Source organism: Rousettus aegyptiacus, unplaced genomic scaffold (genome assembly GCF_014176215.1).
Source record: "Rousettus aegyptiacus isolate mRouAeg1 unplaced genomic scaffold, mRouAeg1.p scaffold_m13_p_6, whole genome shotgun sequence".
In the NCBI taxonomy this organism is placed as follows: Eukaryota; Metazoa; Chordata; class Mammalia; order Chiroptera; family Pteropodidae; genus Rousettus; species Rousettus aegyptiacus.
In genome coordinates this window covers 5074571-5090898 of record NW_023416309.1, presented here as the reverse complement: position 1 = coordinate 5090898, position 16328 = coordinate 5074571, and the positions used below count along the sequence as shown (strand labels likewise).

At 33.2% G+C, this 16328-nt stretch overlaps 1 protein-coding gene across 9 annotated transcripts in view; it reads left to right on the top strand.

The window, feature by feature from the left end:
• The window catches only part of CCSER2 (coiled-coil serine rich protein 2), a 170037-nt gene extending 155484 nt beyond the window's left edge, over nt 1-14553 (top strand). For 6 of the 9 annotated variants that reach the window (XM_016130168.2, XM_016130170.2, XM_016130166.2 and 3 more), the window contains one exon: nt 9762-14553. In XM_016130168.2, coding sequence (XP_015985654.1) covers nt 9762-10583 — 822 coding nt within the window. In that variant the 3' untranslated portion in view covers nt 10584-14553. Of the gene's footprint in view, nt 1-3549; nt 3590-9761 lie in introns of all 9 variants that reach the window. The other 3 variants (XM_016130172.2, XM_016130178.2, XM_016130171.2) reach the window with 2 other exon arrangements.
• The last annotated feature ends 1775 nt before the right edge of the window (nt 14554-16328 follow it).

The following is a 16328-nucleotide window of genomic DNA, read 5'->3' as shown; positions in this document are numbered from 1 at the left end:
TGAGAGAGTTATCCTATAATATAACACATTTTATTAATATTTTCTTTCATATGCCTTCTTAAACATCAACTTTTTTTCCTAAGTGTAGAAGACAAGTAGGCTTGGCCATTAGTCTTCAGTAAGGCAATTTGTTATTGGCTTTTTTATTATTATTATTATTCTGTTAAAAAGATAGCCTGCTCTAAATATGTAGAGAATGAAATAGTTAATGTTTACATGGAATATTTAGCTCTGGTCACTCCAGAAGCTACATTGGCCAACGATGCTCTTACTGAATTTAAGAATAACTCTAAAAAAATACACGTAAATGGAAAATCCTAGTCCTTAAGTATTTTTTTTTCTTTCTCAGGACATTTTGACTCAAATTTATTTTCTTGAGTATATTACTCATCAAAACTTGAGGATGCTTGTCTTCCGATTTCAAATTAAATTTTTCTCCGGGTTAGCAGAAAATATCTACATGTGGACATAACAGGGATCTTTCTGTCATGAATAGGCACTTCAGATTTAGTCCGAACTGACTAAACTGGAATTGGCTTAGTCTTTCTAAATTCTAATTGTGTAAAGTTAGAAATGATAACTTTTCTCATAGTAGAAAAATTTAATAAAAATAATTACTTTTTCAAGTGAAAAGCCTTAATGGTAATCTCAAATAACATTTCTTGCTAGAGCATATGCTTCTAGGAATACTTGACTTTTCTAAAGGTATATTTTGAAATATACTGATTTATTATTTATGCTAAAATGACTTTAAACTTTTGCTCTTTAACACCTTGATTGAAAGAATTTAGAAATCTTATCACCCTTTACCTTCTATGTGCAATTACTTACATGGGAAGAAGAAAATGGTTTTGAAATACCTAAAAGAATAGGTATTTCTTACGAGCCCAGCATTTTTTTGATGTAGTGTTGCTTGATTTCTAAGTTTATATTAAACTAATTGTATTCACTAGAATTACAGTAAGAATGATGATTATATTATCTTATATCCTCCTCTTAAAACTTTCAGATGATGTTTCACAAACTTTTAAATTCATTTTACATTACAACCCAGTATGTAGTTACTGAATGAAATGTTTACAACTATGTTTGCAACAAAAATATTTACAACTATATTTACAACCCAACACATTTATGTGTATATTTAAAATTCAGATAAAATATTCATAAAACAGTACTTTCTTTTAGTATGTATAATGCTCTCATATTTGCTTCTCAACTTTTTTTTCACATATCATCATGTGAATATTTTTCGTATAGTAAATATTTCTTGAAAATATTTTAATGGCTTCACAATATTACATTTTGTGGATATTTTCTAATTTAATTTTGCTGTTGGACATTAATATTGTTTCAATTTCTGCCTATTAAATAGAGATGTTATTGCAGTTCAGGTCATTCTTGTACATAGCTTAGTGTCAACATCTCTCTTTACTTAAGTAGATTCCTAAAAGGATGTTACTTAATTAAAAGGTGTGTGCTTTCTAGAGACACTTGATGTGTATTGTTGAACTGTCAAACATGCTCATTAGGTATCCATTAAAGTGGCTCAGTCTGGCTCCACCAAGTGACTGTAATTAATTTTATATATAAGGAGCACATTCGCTTCAGTGCTTTAATGAAAAATTAGCTCTAAGAGTGACTTTTCATAAAAGTAAAATGATTTTCAGTGAAATGGAATCTAGGATAACTCAGTAAAAACTGAACAAAATTTTATAGCAAGCCATCTTTTTCGGAGTGTGATTAATATACAATATGGTACTGTGTCCATTTTTACAGCTAATTCAAGTAGTGTTTAGTCAAATGACTAGAAATGTACATAAAAATCAGGTCCAAGAAGCCATCCTTTAAACCTAGACATGAGTTATTTTCTCTCTCAACACCTTGCAATTATGAGAAACACTCCAGTTACTGTCTTCTGTATAAGCCTTTTATAACAACCTGCTCTGCAGATAGTGGGATTCTTTGGTCAGCTGTATTTGTTGCTATACTTACTGCCTGCAGTATCCTACTCTGGATAAATACACCATGCATATTGTCATACCAGTGGAAATGTCTAGTATGCTATTAGTTTTATTTTCTGAACTACTCTATCTCAGAGGTAGATGCCGATGGGTTCCGTGTCTTAGAGATACATAGACCCAAGAAAATTAAGCATCTCATACTGATTATGCCTATGTAGTAAATGCTTACTTAAGTCACAGTCACCTACTGTGATAGTTAGTAAAAGCAGTTAACTGATCAACTTAGAAGAGCCATCGAACTCCTTATTTCAGACTTCATGTATTTATAATTTATATTTATCAAGTATCTTTTCTAAGTTCTCTGAGATCAAGAGGCACCCTCTGAGATCTAGAGAAATAAGAGCATTCCTAGTTCCCAAGAAACATTAGAAGCTGTGATTGGGTTCATGTGAATTATAGAGCAGAATTTGTTTAATCTACAGTAAGTAGTTCTTCCTCATCTTCAGGAATATTTCCAAGACTCCCAGTGGATGCCTGAAACCACAGATAGCACCAAACCCTATGTATACTGTTTTTCTTCCTTTCAGCTTAAGGAGGAAGCACTTTACAGCTTCTCTTTGGCACATACCCATTGCCAGCATCACTACTCTTGTGCTTTGGGGCCACTATTAAGTAAATTAAGAGTTACTTGAACACAAGCACTATGGTACCATGACAGTCGATCTGATAACCAATACTAAGTGACTACCTAGCAGGTAGCATATAAAGCGTTGATATGCTGGACAAAGGGATAATTCATGTCCTGAGTAGTATGGAGCGAGATGGCACAAGATTTCAATGTGCTACTTACAGCAGCACACAATTTAAAACTTATGAATTGTTTATTTCTGGAATTTTTCATTTAATATTTTCAGACCATGGTTGATTGCAGGTAACTGAGACCACAGGTAACTATGGAAAGTGAAACTGCGGATAAGGTGGGGGGGGACCACTGTCATTATGCAAGGGTTCCAGTTATGTCTTGCACCTCTACAATGATGTGTGGAGCCTCACTTATAATTTAGAACATAATATTTAAGAGGTACATGAAGATCAGATTATACTTTTATTGCTCTTTAATGCAGCAACAGTCATAAAAGTAAACTAACAAATATTGAGTTGTATTGAAAATGTGGAAGACTCTGAAATTATTAAAAATAATTTCTACTTCATAAGGCATTACATTTAGCTAAATGTCGTTATATCTTTGGAGTATGAATATTAAGTTGTGCCAGAATTCTTCTGTAATTAATTTGGTAAAATTCTTCAAGTGATTCCTTTTAAGTGGGAGAAGTTTTATAGATACAGTACTATGGATATGAATATTTGTATTAACTTCCAAGAAAGTATAACACTTTAGCAAGAAAGTATAAATCTATTAAAATATGTTTTCATAAATAATGATGTCTAGAAAAACACAACAAAAGCCAAGCAGATACTGTTGGCTGCTACCCAGTCATGGCGATTCCTTGGTGTTTTGTGTAGTCTCTGACACCATTGTCCTGTCTTTTTCTTGTCTCTGCTCTCCCATTATGCCATTGGCAAGGAGTTGAGAAGTTAGTCCATTACTTCTCTGACAAAGCGTGGTACAGTACAATTTCACATTTTTTCCTACCACCTTCCTCAGTCACGTTTTTGTTTTTGTTTTAGTTTGCATGATGCATGTCAGAGCCTGCATGAAATTACAGGCATGTTACAGATGGTGCCATTATCACCCTTTTTTTAACCTTTAAAATGTATTTAATAATAATACCAAGAAAACAATTTTAGGTAATTCCTGTTTCTGTTGTGCAGTAGCATTATTATACTTGACAATATTTACTGCTTTCTACCTTATACACTTTGGCATATTTTACTTCATCAGAACTTGATGTTTCTAGCTGCCATTGTATTGTTGGTGATTCTAGAACAAGAATGTTTACCGAAACTGATAGTGTTTTTTCTTATGGTAACGCTAGAAATCTTTGAAGTGGTATGAAATGGTGAAGGTGAAGTTTTTCTTAGTAATGAATGCTAATTTGCCTTTTCTTGTGTTCAGTGTATTTCTTCAAGTAGGTCACTTGGAACCATTTTTTCCCAAACAGAGTTGCTCTAACTTGGTGTCTGAGTTATGCTGTGTAGGATAGATCAATAAGAAGGAAATAGGGCATTATCCTGGAAAGATGGTACTTGAGTGTTGGTACTGGATATGCCTGTTGAGTTTTTAAAATAGTCATCTGGCTGTATTGCATATTCTGAAAGTCTGTGAACTCATTATAATTAAGTAGCACAGAATAATAAAATTTTTAGCACTGCATTTAAAACTCTCTTTTGATTCAAATTCTGGCTTTGCCATTTGCTAAAGTTTGTGAATTTGGACATGTTACTTAAGTTCATTTAACCTCAACTTACTCATTTACTAAAAGAAGACATTACCTTTCGCCTAGGGTCTTATGATAGTTAGAGATCATACATGCAGACTTAGAGTTTGGCTATCTACCTTTGGAAAGAAGAGAAACCCTCTTCTATCAGAGCCCAGACTATAACATTTCTCAAGTATTTGTAATGTGTCAGGCATACTAAGCACTTGTATGCATGTTACTATTTATAATGATTTGGTTAGGTATAGATACTGCTATTATCCTCATTTTATAAATTATGAAATTTCATTTCAGAGTAGTAAGATAATTTATCCAGTATCTCACCAATAATAAGTGATAGACCTAGGACTCAAACCCAAATCAGTCTGACTCCACTTTGAGAGAATTGTACAGCTAGCTTCTTCATATGGCTGTATGAAGTTGTACTAGCTCCTTCATATAGCCAAATGTAAATTTTCAATAAACTTTAAAGTTCCTTGCATGGTCTAGCTCTGGTTTATCTCTAAAAAAAACACTTAAGAAGTCTTTTGTGTCACATCAGATATGCCTGCTATGGATTTAAAAGATTTAAATATGACTGACATTATCGAAATAGGTACTTGGAGCCTAGAAACCTCTTATTCTGTAGTAACTAATTTATTATTACACTGCTGTGGAACTTGCCTTTCTTTTTTTTAAGACCCAGTTCCAAAAAGACCATAGCTGAAATTAATCATTTTTATAATTTTTAATAATCATAGCTAGTATTTATTGAGCAATTTTGATGTGCTAGGAGGTTCTCTACTAAGTATTTACATGTAAAATGTATTTAATTATTATATTTAGAAATGGAAAATAGCTCAATACTTGTTAAAACAGTTTCACAGCTCATTTTATCCAGAAATGTCTACTCTCCAATAAAAAGAATATGTGGCTTTGCTGGTAGGCCATTATGAGAGGTGCTGTATCTTTCTAAACATGAATCATTAAGCTAACCCCAAACTTATTTAGAGAAAGAATTTTTTTCTATTATAAGATTTTTTTCATTAGTGTTTTTTTATACTTGTTTTTATTTATTAGTACTACATCATTGACCTAATAGTAAAGTATCATTTTGATAATTTATTACCAAAGAAGCAATTCTGAAATATACCACTCACTAATATTCATTTATTTATCATGTTATAGATAGTGCCATTTCCATCTTTCTTTCAACCTTTAAAATATATTTAATAATAATACCAAGAAAAAAATATATATATATAATTGCTACTATGTACCAAATACTGGACATAACAACTTCAACAGTCAAAGATGAATAAAGCGTGGTACACGCCTGTAAGGAGCCGTAGTCTCTGGTTATCTTTGTAAGCAGCCCAAAATAATCACTGAAGATGCCTATCAATTGCTGGCACTCTTTACCTTGATAGTTGTAACCATTGCATCTGATGATTCTCAGAATAGTGTGCTGAAGTATATGTATCTAACTAAAGTAAGACTCGAAGTTACTTATTCCAGTTAGAAACACTTGACTCCTTATATCTGGGGATGGATCCACATTTTAAAGCTTTTGCAAGGATGGAAGAGTACTCAAGTTCTACTTATCTGTGACTATAAGAGTTTCTTGAAGTCCCCTCAGCAGTGGGGGCGTGGATTCCTTTTGCCCTGAGATTATGGGCCGCTTCCTCAGAGGCCATTAATTAATTAATTAATTTTGATACACAGCAGTTCCTCATCTTGCATCTCCAAAAGCCAGAAACGTGGATGGAACTCATCTTAAATTCCTCCCAAACAACCTTTGTGTGTCCCAAACTTCAATATTTCTTTCAATTCTTTCTAGTTTTTATTTTAGTTATCCTAATTTTAGACCCCCATGATTTATCACCTGGGCTGTTAGCAGTATCATATTACCTGGCTATTCTGTTTACAATGTCATCCCCTCCCCTTACATTCATCACTGATCCTACCAGAGTGACATTCTAAAATACACATCAGATCTTAATGATTCTGCTGCTTAAAATTCATCAGCGTCTCTCATTATCTGCAGCACAAATCAGACCTGCTTAGTCTGACGTGAGTTCCTTTATAGGCTGGCCATTGCCTACACTTTCCACCAGCATTGTGCTCTCCAAATTCAGTCTAACAAATTGAAGTTACTAAAACATACTGTGTTTTTTGTTGTTGTTGTTGTTGTTGTTGTTTTGTTGTTGTTTTTGTTTCATTTTGTTTTGTTTTGTTTTGCCTCTGTGCTCTGTACTGGTTACCTAAACTGAGTGTTCTAACCTTTTTGTCTTGGCAAACTCCTACTCGTCTTCAGATGTTTGTGATTCCCAGATGCCCTCTGCAACCTCTATCTAATTTGGCATGTTTTCTTCTTATTCCCTTATGTTGTTTATGCTTGAGACATGGTCTCATTTGTTTATCTATCTCTCTCACTAGGCCTCTCAATCACAAGAATACCATATTATCTTATACCTAGTGCAGCGTATGATACATCATAGACATTTGTAAAAATGTATGGTCTTTGATATCCCTTCCTATTGTCCTTATCCATGAAAACATGGGTTCTTTCTTTTTATATTTAGAATTCATTCTAAAGATGTCTGAGGGCATAGAAACAGTAGTGAATGTGGGCAAGATGAATTGTTAACATTTTGCCTTTATATTAATACAGTTGAATATTTAGAGTTTGGAGAAATTGTACTTCAAGCAACAAGCTATCAAAGCACATCTCTGCTTTGTTTGCTGGATGTTAAGAGGCATCTTGTTGTTCACCTTGCCAGTGGGTAATTAATGACAATCCAGTCCTTTGTGGGTGATCAGTTCTACCTAATCCTTCACCTCTCAGGAGCAAGTCGATTTCTTGGTTCTTGGTCTAGTCATTTCTTTGCTCTTCAAAAGATTTTTCTTTACAGTAGTAGAATTTCCAAACTAGTTTTCAAATAAATAATAAAACAATACATTAACTTTAAAATAGGGAAAATATATCATACCACTAAAATATACCTTTAGTAAAAATATAAAAAACATCATTCATCATTTAGGAAGCACTGATTTATTTAATGTAATTATGTGGTAGTTTAGACTTTTTGATTTTTAATATGATTGTTCAATCTAACTCCTCAGTTAGACTCAAAATTTTGTTATTTTTAAAAACCTGATTATTTTCTAGTTCTTTTATATTTGATGTGGAAGTTCATTGCATTAATACAAGCAGCACATCTTCCTATCTGCTGTGTTTTTAGTTCTCTGATAAGCAATGGTCAATTGAGTAATATAAGTAATCAGAACAATGCAAATGGATAGTTTATATACAGTTCACAGTGTACCTTTTCTGGAGATTTGGTTACTTTAATCAGTTTATTACTTTGTCATAATTAGAAAATCATAACTTATGATTTGAGCTTATAGCACATATTTATACCTGTTTTTCTTATTGGCAATAAAAATTTTAATAAAGTAATTTTTTAAATCGTCACTGATATTTTCAAAGGTCTTAAATTGCTGTAAATCTTTAACATGAGACTGCAATATCTTACTGTTTTTGAAGGTGAAAAGAGAAAACAGATACCCATTTAATCAACCATTTGATGCCCCATCTTTCTTTCCCCTCCTTGGTTGCTTTTGTTTTTCCTTTGGTAGATTTAGGTTTGCTTAATAGGGTCCTGCTCTATATTTTTACTTATTTTCTAAAGTGTATGAGCACTTTGGCATGGTCATTCTTTTCCTAAGGGAAACCAAGGAGAGTTTTGAATTAATTATATGGTATTTTTAGTACTTTCATTTTTGAAAGACAGTCCATCCATTTCTATGGTGATTTATTGTGAAAATGCCCACTGACTTTAAAGTCTAGAACATTTAGCTTGAAGTAAAAACCGAGATGGCTTATTTATTTTGAACACTCTAAAATAAGAGTTTAATGTAGTATACTCTCTGAATTAATTGTGAGTAGTCATTGTCTTGATTTTATTATTTTTTAAATAGCAAGTCAGCCCTCTACCATCATGGCCAGCCATTACCCCATGAGTCAGTGAATTTTGTTCTCAGTCTCTGGTAATCCTGCCATAATCTAATCCCTAATTGCTGACCCTGGCAGCTGTCGCTCAGTGCTGGTCAAGGAGGTGAAGTGGCAGATGATACAGTATAAATAGATTCACCCCCTTCTTTTAGAGAGATTAGATACTGTGTAAATTTGTTTATGGATTAGCATAGTTTTAAAAAAGTTATTTTATTAGTAAAAATGGTCCTTTAAAGTACATGTTTCAAAATCCTTGGCCAAACTTATTGACATTTTCAGCCCACGTTATTAAATTGAAAGTGTGTGTGTGTGTGTGTGTACATTTATAGCAACCACCCCTTTATCAGGATATAACCAATAGGCTATACCCTATATAAACTCTTTGGGCCACTGAAAGATAACTTTAAGATTCATATTTCTTTACTGAATGCACAAAAATAATGGAACGTGCATTTCCTCTGATATCTATGGAATATACCTACACAATGAGCTCCCAAAAAGTGTGTGCAAGGCACATTGGTCTTAAGAACCTTGCTATTGTAGGCTTTTGAGCTTTAGTTCAAGTTACAGGCAATTTCAAATTTGTTCTACTATCAGCCATCATTCAAAAGGCTGATCATTTTTAATTATATTAAGTGGATGTTTACTCTTGAGCAAGATAAATTTGTTTTCTATATATCAGCCATAACAGATCCTTAGTTGATCCCTCATATGGCAGTGAGACAGAACAAATAAGCTGGGAAGACATTTTTTTCTGAAACTTTTCAACAAGAATATTAAAGGTAGGTTAGCATTAGCTAAATGTATGGACCTATTTTTGTTTAATTAGAATTCTACATCAATTGAGAATATAATCTTTAATCCTCGTTTATCTGCTGGTAATTTTAATTCTTGATAGAGGTAATTTGACACTTTCATATTAATACTTCCTATAGTTAAGTGTGATTAAGTGATACATAACTCTATTTAAAAAAAAAAAAACCTTAAAAATTGGTAATAGTTCGAAGATCACAGTGACTATCTGTGTGCTTAATGGATATTAAATCAAAGTTCTATAGAAACTATTCTCATATGTAATATTTTAAATACATTAATAAATCAGTTAAGGAAGGTACCTTTTTTTGACAATAAATCAGTATTTCAAGATTTTTCTTTTCTCCTATTTGATTTTGGATCTTGTTTAGTGTTAATGCCTGTATCATTTTTGTTTGCATTATCACTCTTGTATGTGTCTCATGAATTCACTTGAATATTGCAATTTGTTTTTTAATTTAAAAGAACCCCACATGTTTCTCATATTAAAAAATAATAAGCACCAATACAGCCTAATTAGAACTTATATTAATTTTGGGTGACATTTCTAAAATAAATTGTTTCTAATGTTGTTTTTAATTTTAATAGCCTCAAGTACTACAGCCTTCCAGCAGCCTTCCCAGACCAACAGACCACGCCCAGGGAAAACTAATAAAACCCCAACCTATCGAGGCCCACATTGAATACACAATCCAGGGCATACGTCAGGGTGTTGCACATCTGGATGAAAGCATTACACATGGATTGCAACAAGAACACAGCTGTGGTCCAGAAGACCAGCCTTTTTTGTCAAGCCCGCAATTCACTAAGGATGTGGCTAAGAGTACACCTTCAGAAGAAAACTTGAACATGACCGTGGATTCTCAAGAGCCTTATCATTTGGCAAATAATCAGATTAATGACATGCAGTTTGTTATACCCACTTCTCTTCAAACACTTACCCAGTCAAGTACAGTAGACCAGGCTAAGAGAGTTGGAAGAAATCAGTCTTCATCAGAGGACTACCCATCTCAGCCCAAATCCTTGCAGCTTTTTAAGCCATCCATCTTGAATTCTTTGGTACCTCCTTCAGTTTCTGAATCATCTCCAAGTAGAAGTCCCACTTGTAAGAACTCACCAATAATTACACCATGTAATTCAGCAAAACTTCAACTAACATCTAGTCAAACAAATCTTGCAAATAATACAAATCCAAAAGCATCTAAGCTCCGTCCCCCTTCTGGCTCTTTCAAACAAAAACAAATAAGCACCCCCAGACTAGAGCCTCAAAACTTTCCGGCCAAGACAAGCATCCCAAGGCCACTAACAAAAAGAAAAGAAATCATGCAGAATCCAAATGGTAATTTGAATTCTGGGGATTGTTTGGCCTCTAATCGATATTCTCGTCTTCCTAAACCAAAGATACATTAAATACATAGCCATCACCTGCCAATTTGCTTTTTTAAAAAAAACCATCTGTTCTGTAATAGCTTTACCTGCAGTTTGCTGCCATGATGGAGGTTCCATTGAAAGCATGCAAATCTTAAAAATTAAAATGTGGAAGCTTCTACTAGTTTGGGCTCTTCCATTTTATATCCTGGTTGAAGTACATTGTATTTGAGTATATTTGTCTCAGGTAAATGCAGAAGTTTGCTTACCCATCTCAGGCCTACAGAAGGCTATAATCATGTTATCTATCCTCTGCACATCAGAAAATTCATAATATTACACTCAGCAGGCAAGAAATATGCTTTGCTGATTTAACCCTTTTAAGGTCTATTAATTGTGGTTCTCAGAGCCTCACCCTTTTTCACTTGCCCCTCCTGTAAATATGGTTATTATTTTAACTAAAGATTTGGTGGTAATGGAAGACAGTAGTCTGTAAGTCTATAAGCAGAGTTCTGGCCAGTGATTTATATATATAAAAGGTCTATGCAATGGCTCTGTGATGAATAAAGATCAGGCTTTTAATAGGAAGTCTGTGTAAGTTTTATTTTTCCTTGCTAGAATTAGCAAGCAAGCTATTCTCAATATTTATTTACCAGACAAATTCTCCAGGCTAAAATGTTTCATATTATATATAAACCAGTTATATGTTACTTTAACATCTTGTTTTATACACACACACACCATTGTGTTTGTTTTTGCTACTGGATAACTTTTGGAAAGCTTGAGATACATCTTGAAACCTGTTCCTAAAGATGTATTCATTTATAACGGATGTTGGTGCTAGAGTTTTGCTGGCAATTCAGCTTTGAACCCTGTAGGCTTATGGAACCCTGATAGCTGTTTTAAAGTTCCACAGCATATATTTTAAATTAAGTCTTTACTGTAATATGTATATTTATTGACTCTGCTAATATCTGTGGACTGGAATAATGGACTTGAAATGTTTGCATAAAACTTTAATGGGATATAAATATTCCATATATGGGGATTTAAAACTATTTTCTGTAGCAAAACAAGTAAAATATTTTGAGAATAATTATAAAGTAAGATTATCTTGAGAAAGCTAGGATTCGTAATAGTTTCGTTTTGCTTAGTTTCCATATTTCCCTTTTATGTTGGTATATGTTTGAATGACAATGCCTTGAAAAGTAGATTTGGGGAGAAAAATAGAATTAGAAAGGGGAAATTGTGTTTTATTAAAAGATATTAGAAGATATTTCAGTGGCAATATGCTTATTTAATGTGCTAAGAAGGTAGCTGTGGAACCACCAAGGGACCAGATGTACTGACCTAATCATGCTGTGGACTGCTCTTCAGGTGGTTCAGTAAATTTGCCCTCTTCTTCACACAAATCATGTCATCTTTAGATTGTTCACCTGTTGCTGCCTGTATTAGAGTTAATGTCTTAGCCTTTTAAAATGTAAATTTTTATTGTGATCAGCTGACCAAAAATGTATCAAAAGGGATTATGGCCAAAAAGTCACTCAGATTTCTAGGGATTCCTTTTAAAAATATACATTGGTAAAAATTGCCTCTTTCTTGAGAAATAACAGTAAGTATGTTAGTGGAAATTTTGGAAGAGGCATTTACTACCAATTTGATGCAGCCTTCCCTTTCCATTTGAGTAAACTTGCCATTCACTGGTTACAAACCATTCTTGGTTTTGATAACAGGTGAGCATCACCAATCTAGAATCGTACTCTCATTTGACAGCACTTCTGTATTATGTATATATAATACTGATGAATTAGGCTTTTGGTTGATTTGTAAGTTGATTATAGACTCTTCAGGCACATCATGAGAAGGCAGGATTCTTTGGAAAAGACAGTAATGCGGGGGGAAAATAGAAGGCAGCAGGAAAAGAGGAATACCAAATATGAAATTGGTTGACTCCTTAAAAGAAGCCATAGGCATGAGCCTACAGGAGATGAGCAGGGCTGTTGAGGACAGAACATTGTGGATCTCACTCATTTAAGGTCACCAGGAGTCAGAGTGGACTCAACAGCATGTTACTCCTACACACAGACTCTTGTGAAATGTTATTTACAAGTAGGCCTTTATCTTTAAGGGAAAAGTTTTAATTTTTTCTTTATTTTCAGCCCCCTAGTCTGAAGGAAATGCCTTTGTCTATTATATAAAAATGATGACTTCTGCAATTTGTTTGTTCTAATCTTTTCCTGCTCAATTTTTTCTCCCTGACAAATTGCAGAAATAGGAGCCTATAAGTTCAACCTCTCTGTACCTTTGTTGAGCCTTAATCTTGGCAGAAATTTAATCAATATAATTATGAAGCATAATGTATTTAAGAGAAAAAATCTAGGATGCTTGCACAAAACAACAAAGTACTTGGCCTGCAGTTTTCTTTGAAAGCTGCAAGAATATTATGCTAGGCTTCTCCTTAGTAAATGTTAAATCAGAAATGAGGTGAGGATGTAGCTCACCTAAATAATCAGAGACCACTCCTCAGATTTGGCTTAATCTTTGTTTACTGCTTCTATAGGTCAGCTCTGCCAAATCCCCCTCCACAGGAACTCAGATCACTTTTTTCCTGAGTTCTTGTGATTTCAGTGAAAATGGTGGCAGTGTTGAATTCCAAGTCCTGAGGAAGAAGTTTCCTGGGGGTTGGTTAAATTTCACATTTGTGAAAGAAAATTACTAAGAGTATGTAGAATTATACATTGGCTGTTAACGGGACGCATATTGATTTCTTCAAAGTTGGCCTAAGGAATTTTTATCAGTACAGGTGCAGATGATTTTAAGGCATTAAAGAATTACATAGCTATATCATTTAGAATGTTTCTAAAGACTGAGACCCTCTAGCATTTTTGTTTTGGAGTCTCGTTTTGTTTTGTGCAATATTTTCAGGCATATAGACTATTCATTGTATTTATTAGATATTAGGGAACTTACTAAGTACTTTACCAAGTAAAAACCTGAATATAAAAGAATATACCAGATTTGCACTTTAAATGAGCTTAATTGCTTGGATTTGTGCCTGAAATATCAAAATGCCTCCTATTGGGTGTGGCTTTTTAAAAAATAATTTCCCTATAATTGTTGCTGTTTGAAGTACAGCCTATCACTGAATTATATCCTTAGCATATCACTTTTCCCATTAAAGCACTGTTTTTTTAATGTTTTATTGTCCCCTTAAGTATTTTACTCAAGAGTAACATATTCAAAGAGAACATGATCCTCCTATAGCTATCATTTCTAAATATTCTTGTAGCATAGATGGTGTTAATGGACACAAAGGTACACTTTGTGAGCAGAGTTGTTATGATGGTTTCTTGGTCTCTAGGGTTATTGAAGATGTAATTTGGAATCACCAAATTAGGTGATTAGACTTGCAATGACGATCAGTAAGACTGCAGCACAGTTTCAGTTTACTTTCAATCTTATGCATTAGTTTTCGTGTTTATAAATTAGTTGGGGTGGTTGGTTATGTTTGCATGCTTATGCACACACTTGAAAAATTATAGCTGTAGTACAAATACCTGATGTTCCTCCTTGGGGATGATGGCCTTGCTATTTTTCTTAATTCTGATTCTTGAATTATATTTTCTGGGTTTCTTTCATACCTTCAATTTTTCTGCTGCAGTAATTTAAAAGAATACATTTAGATAAATGATTATGATGGGCACCAGTCTACAACTGTGCTACTGATTAAAACATACATCAAATGTTTTAACCTTGTTGGTGAAAAAGTATCCACTTTCTCATTGGTAAAGCATTGCCATAACAAAATAATACTGACCCTAAGAATATAAAGTCTCTAAGTCATTACTAACTAAAAAACACCACAATTTTAAAATCTGCAGTATTGTTTTCCTATTGATGAAAAAAAAGTTCAGAGTAAATACTGTATATTTAGAATTTGCTTGTAAAACGTATGTAAAGTCTCTTTACTGAAAATGTTGGCATAATAAATAAAAGTTCATAATTATAATCATTTTCTTGTCTGTCTCAACATTGACTTCACAGTATACTTTTTCTTGGATGTATTTTTTTCACAAAGATCTAAAATACTGTTCATTTCTTTGATTTTTTTTTTTTTTGCAAACTTTATCATTTTACATAGTCTCTTCTACACATTGGTCACACCTAAGTCCTGATTGAGTAGGAGTTGGACAACAGTTGTGTTTTCACAGAGTAAGTTATCTAATACTTCAGTTTAGATTTTAATAAAATAAACGCTTTATCTTAGAAAAATATTGGGAATGGATAAATGTTACTTAAAAAATATTAGCACCTTGAATTAGAATGCTACATAAAAGGGGGCAACATTGTAATTTTATTTTATTGTTTTTAAACATCACATGTGCAAAACAGCATGAAGCAAGAAGTATTTAATGCATTTTTATGTAGTGTTCAGGAACAAAAGGAATAGAGAATTTAGAATTTTTCAATTTAACTATATGATAATATATAACAATGTGAAAAGTTGATGCACTGATATATCATGTTATTAATCCAAGATGGCTACATAAATGCTGGAAAAAGAGAAGGAAATTTCATTAGTAATAAATTTGATAACGACATTTGCCACTGCTTAAGGTACCTCTATCAGTTTTAAGGCCCTCAAGTTATTAGCAAGTATTTTCTTAAACTAACTTGAAATTTTTCCTTTTTAGGCTGTTATCAAGTGTAGTCATTTCAGTTATTTCTCATTATGTTGTTTGTTTGACATTTTCCACTCTGAAAAAAAATTTTTTTCCTCACAGAAAAGACAAGTACAAGCTAATTCTGGCTTCTTCTGTTAATTAAGTTTTAGTAATTTTGATTGAATGTCTTATGTAGTCCAGTCAGTTACAGAGATTAAGACACATTGCCCCGGCTTTTTGGAGTTTAAGGACACACGGTGATTTTTAACTTCATTTTATCCAGTTCAGGAGTGCCTTTGCATGTCCTGTTCATCTTGTTTTGAACATTCCAGTAAAGCTTGCTCCCTCATTTTTCATTTTATTCTCATTTAATTCCCTTGCTTTGGTTCTCATCTTTGCTTCTATATTATGTTAATTCTTGGTTACATGCCTTCATTTCCCTTTGTAAACCTGGCCTTTTATAATCTGATTTTATTCATGAACTTCTTTAGCCATATTAGATATTCTTACTATGCTTTTTTTTTTCCTTAGGTGCTTAATCAGGATTTAATTTTGAGGTTTCTCAGCTATCATAAGCCACCTTCCCATTTAGACCTCAGCCCAGAAGACCTCACTTTCTGAAGTCTACTTTTAACATTCAATTTATGTCCTCTATTTTTCTTCCATCCCATTCTCTTGTACAGGCATAAAACATAATATGATCTAGTTCATATTTTCGGTTACCTGCCATTTTTTGTTTTTTGCTCTGTATTCGCAGAAGAAATTTAGGTCATCTTGAAAAGCCTTTTCCTCATTTGTGAATTCCCCCCAAACAACCCTCAAATTACCGTCTATCCTATTAAAAAAAAAAAAAAAGTTCCTTATAGGAATTTCTCTGATTTTTCAACCATAAAAGGGGTATTGCTATTTTCCAGATTCCGAAACGACCCACTATTTAATCTACACACAAATTCATTCAGATACACATCCATTTTGAGTTTGATGCTTGCTTTAACATTTTAAGTGATTATGGTTTTCTGAGAAAGTACATTTCAAATGTTAATATGATGAAGTGAAAGGTAACTTTTTTCTTAAAATAAAAATTGTTGAAATGCCTACTGTGTGCTAAACCCTAGGTTTAATT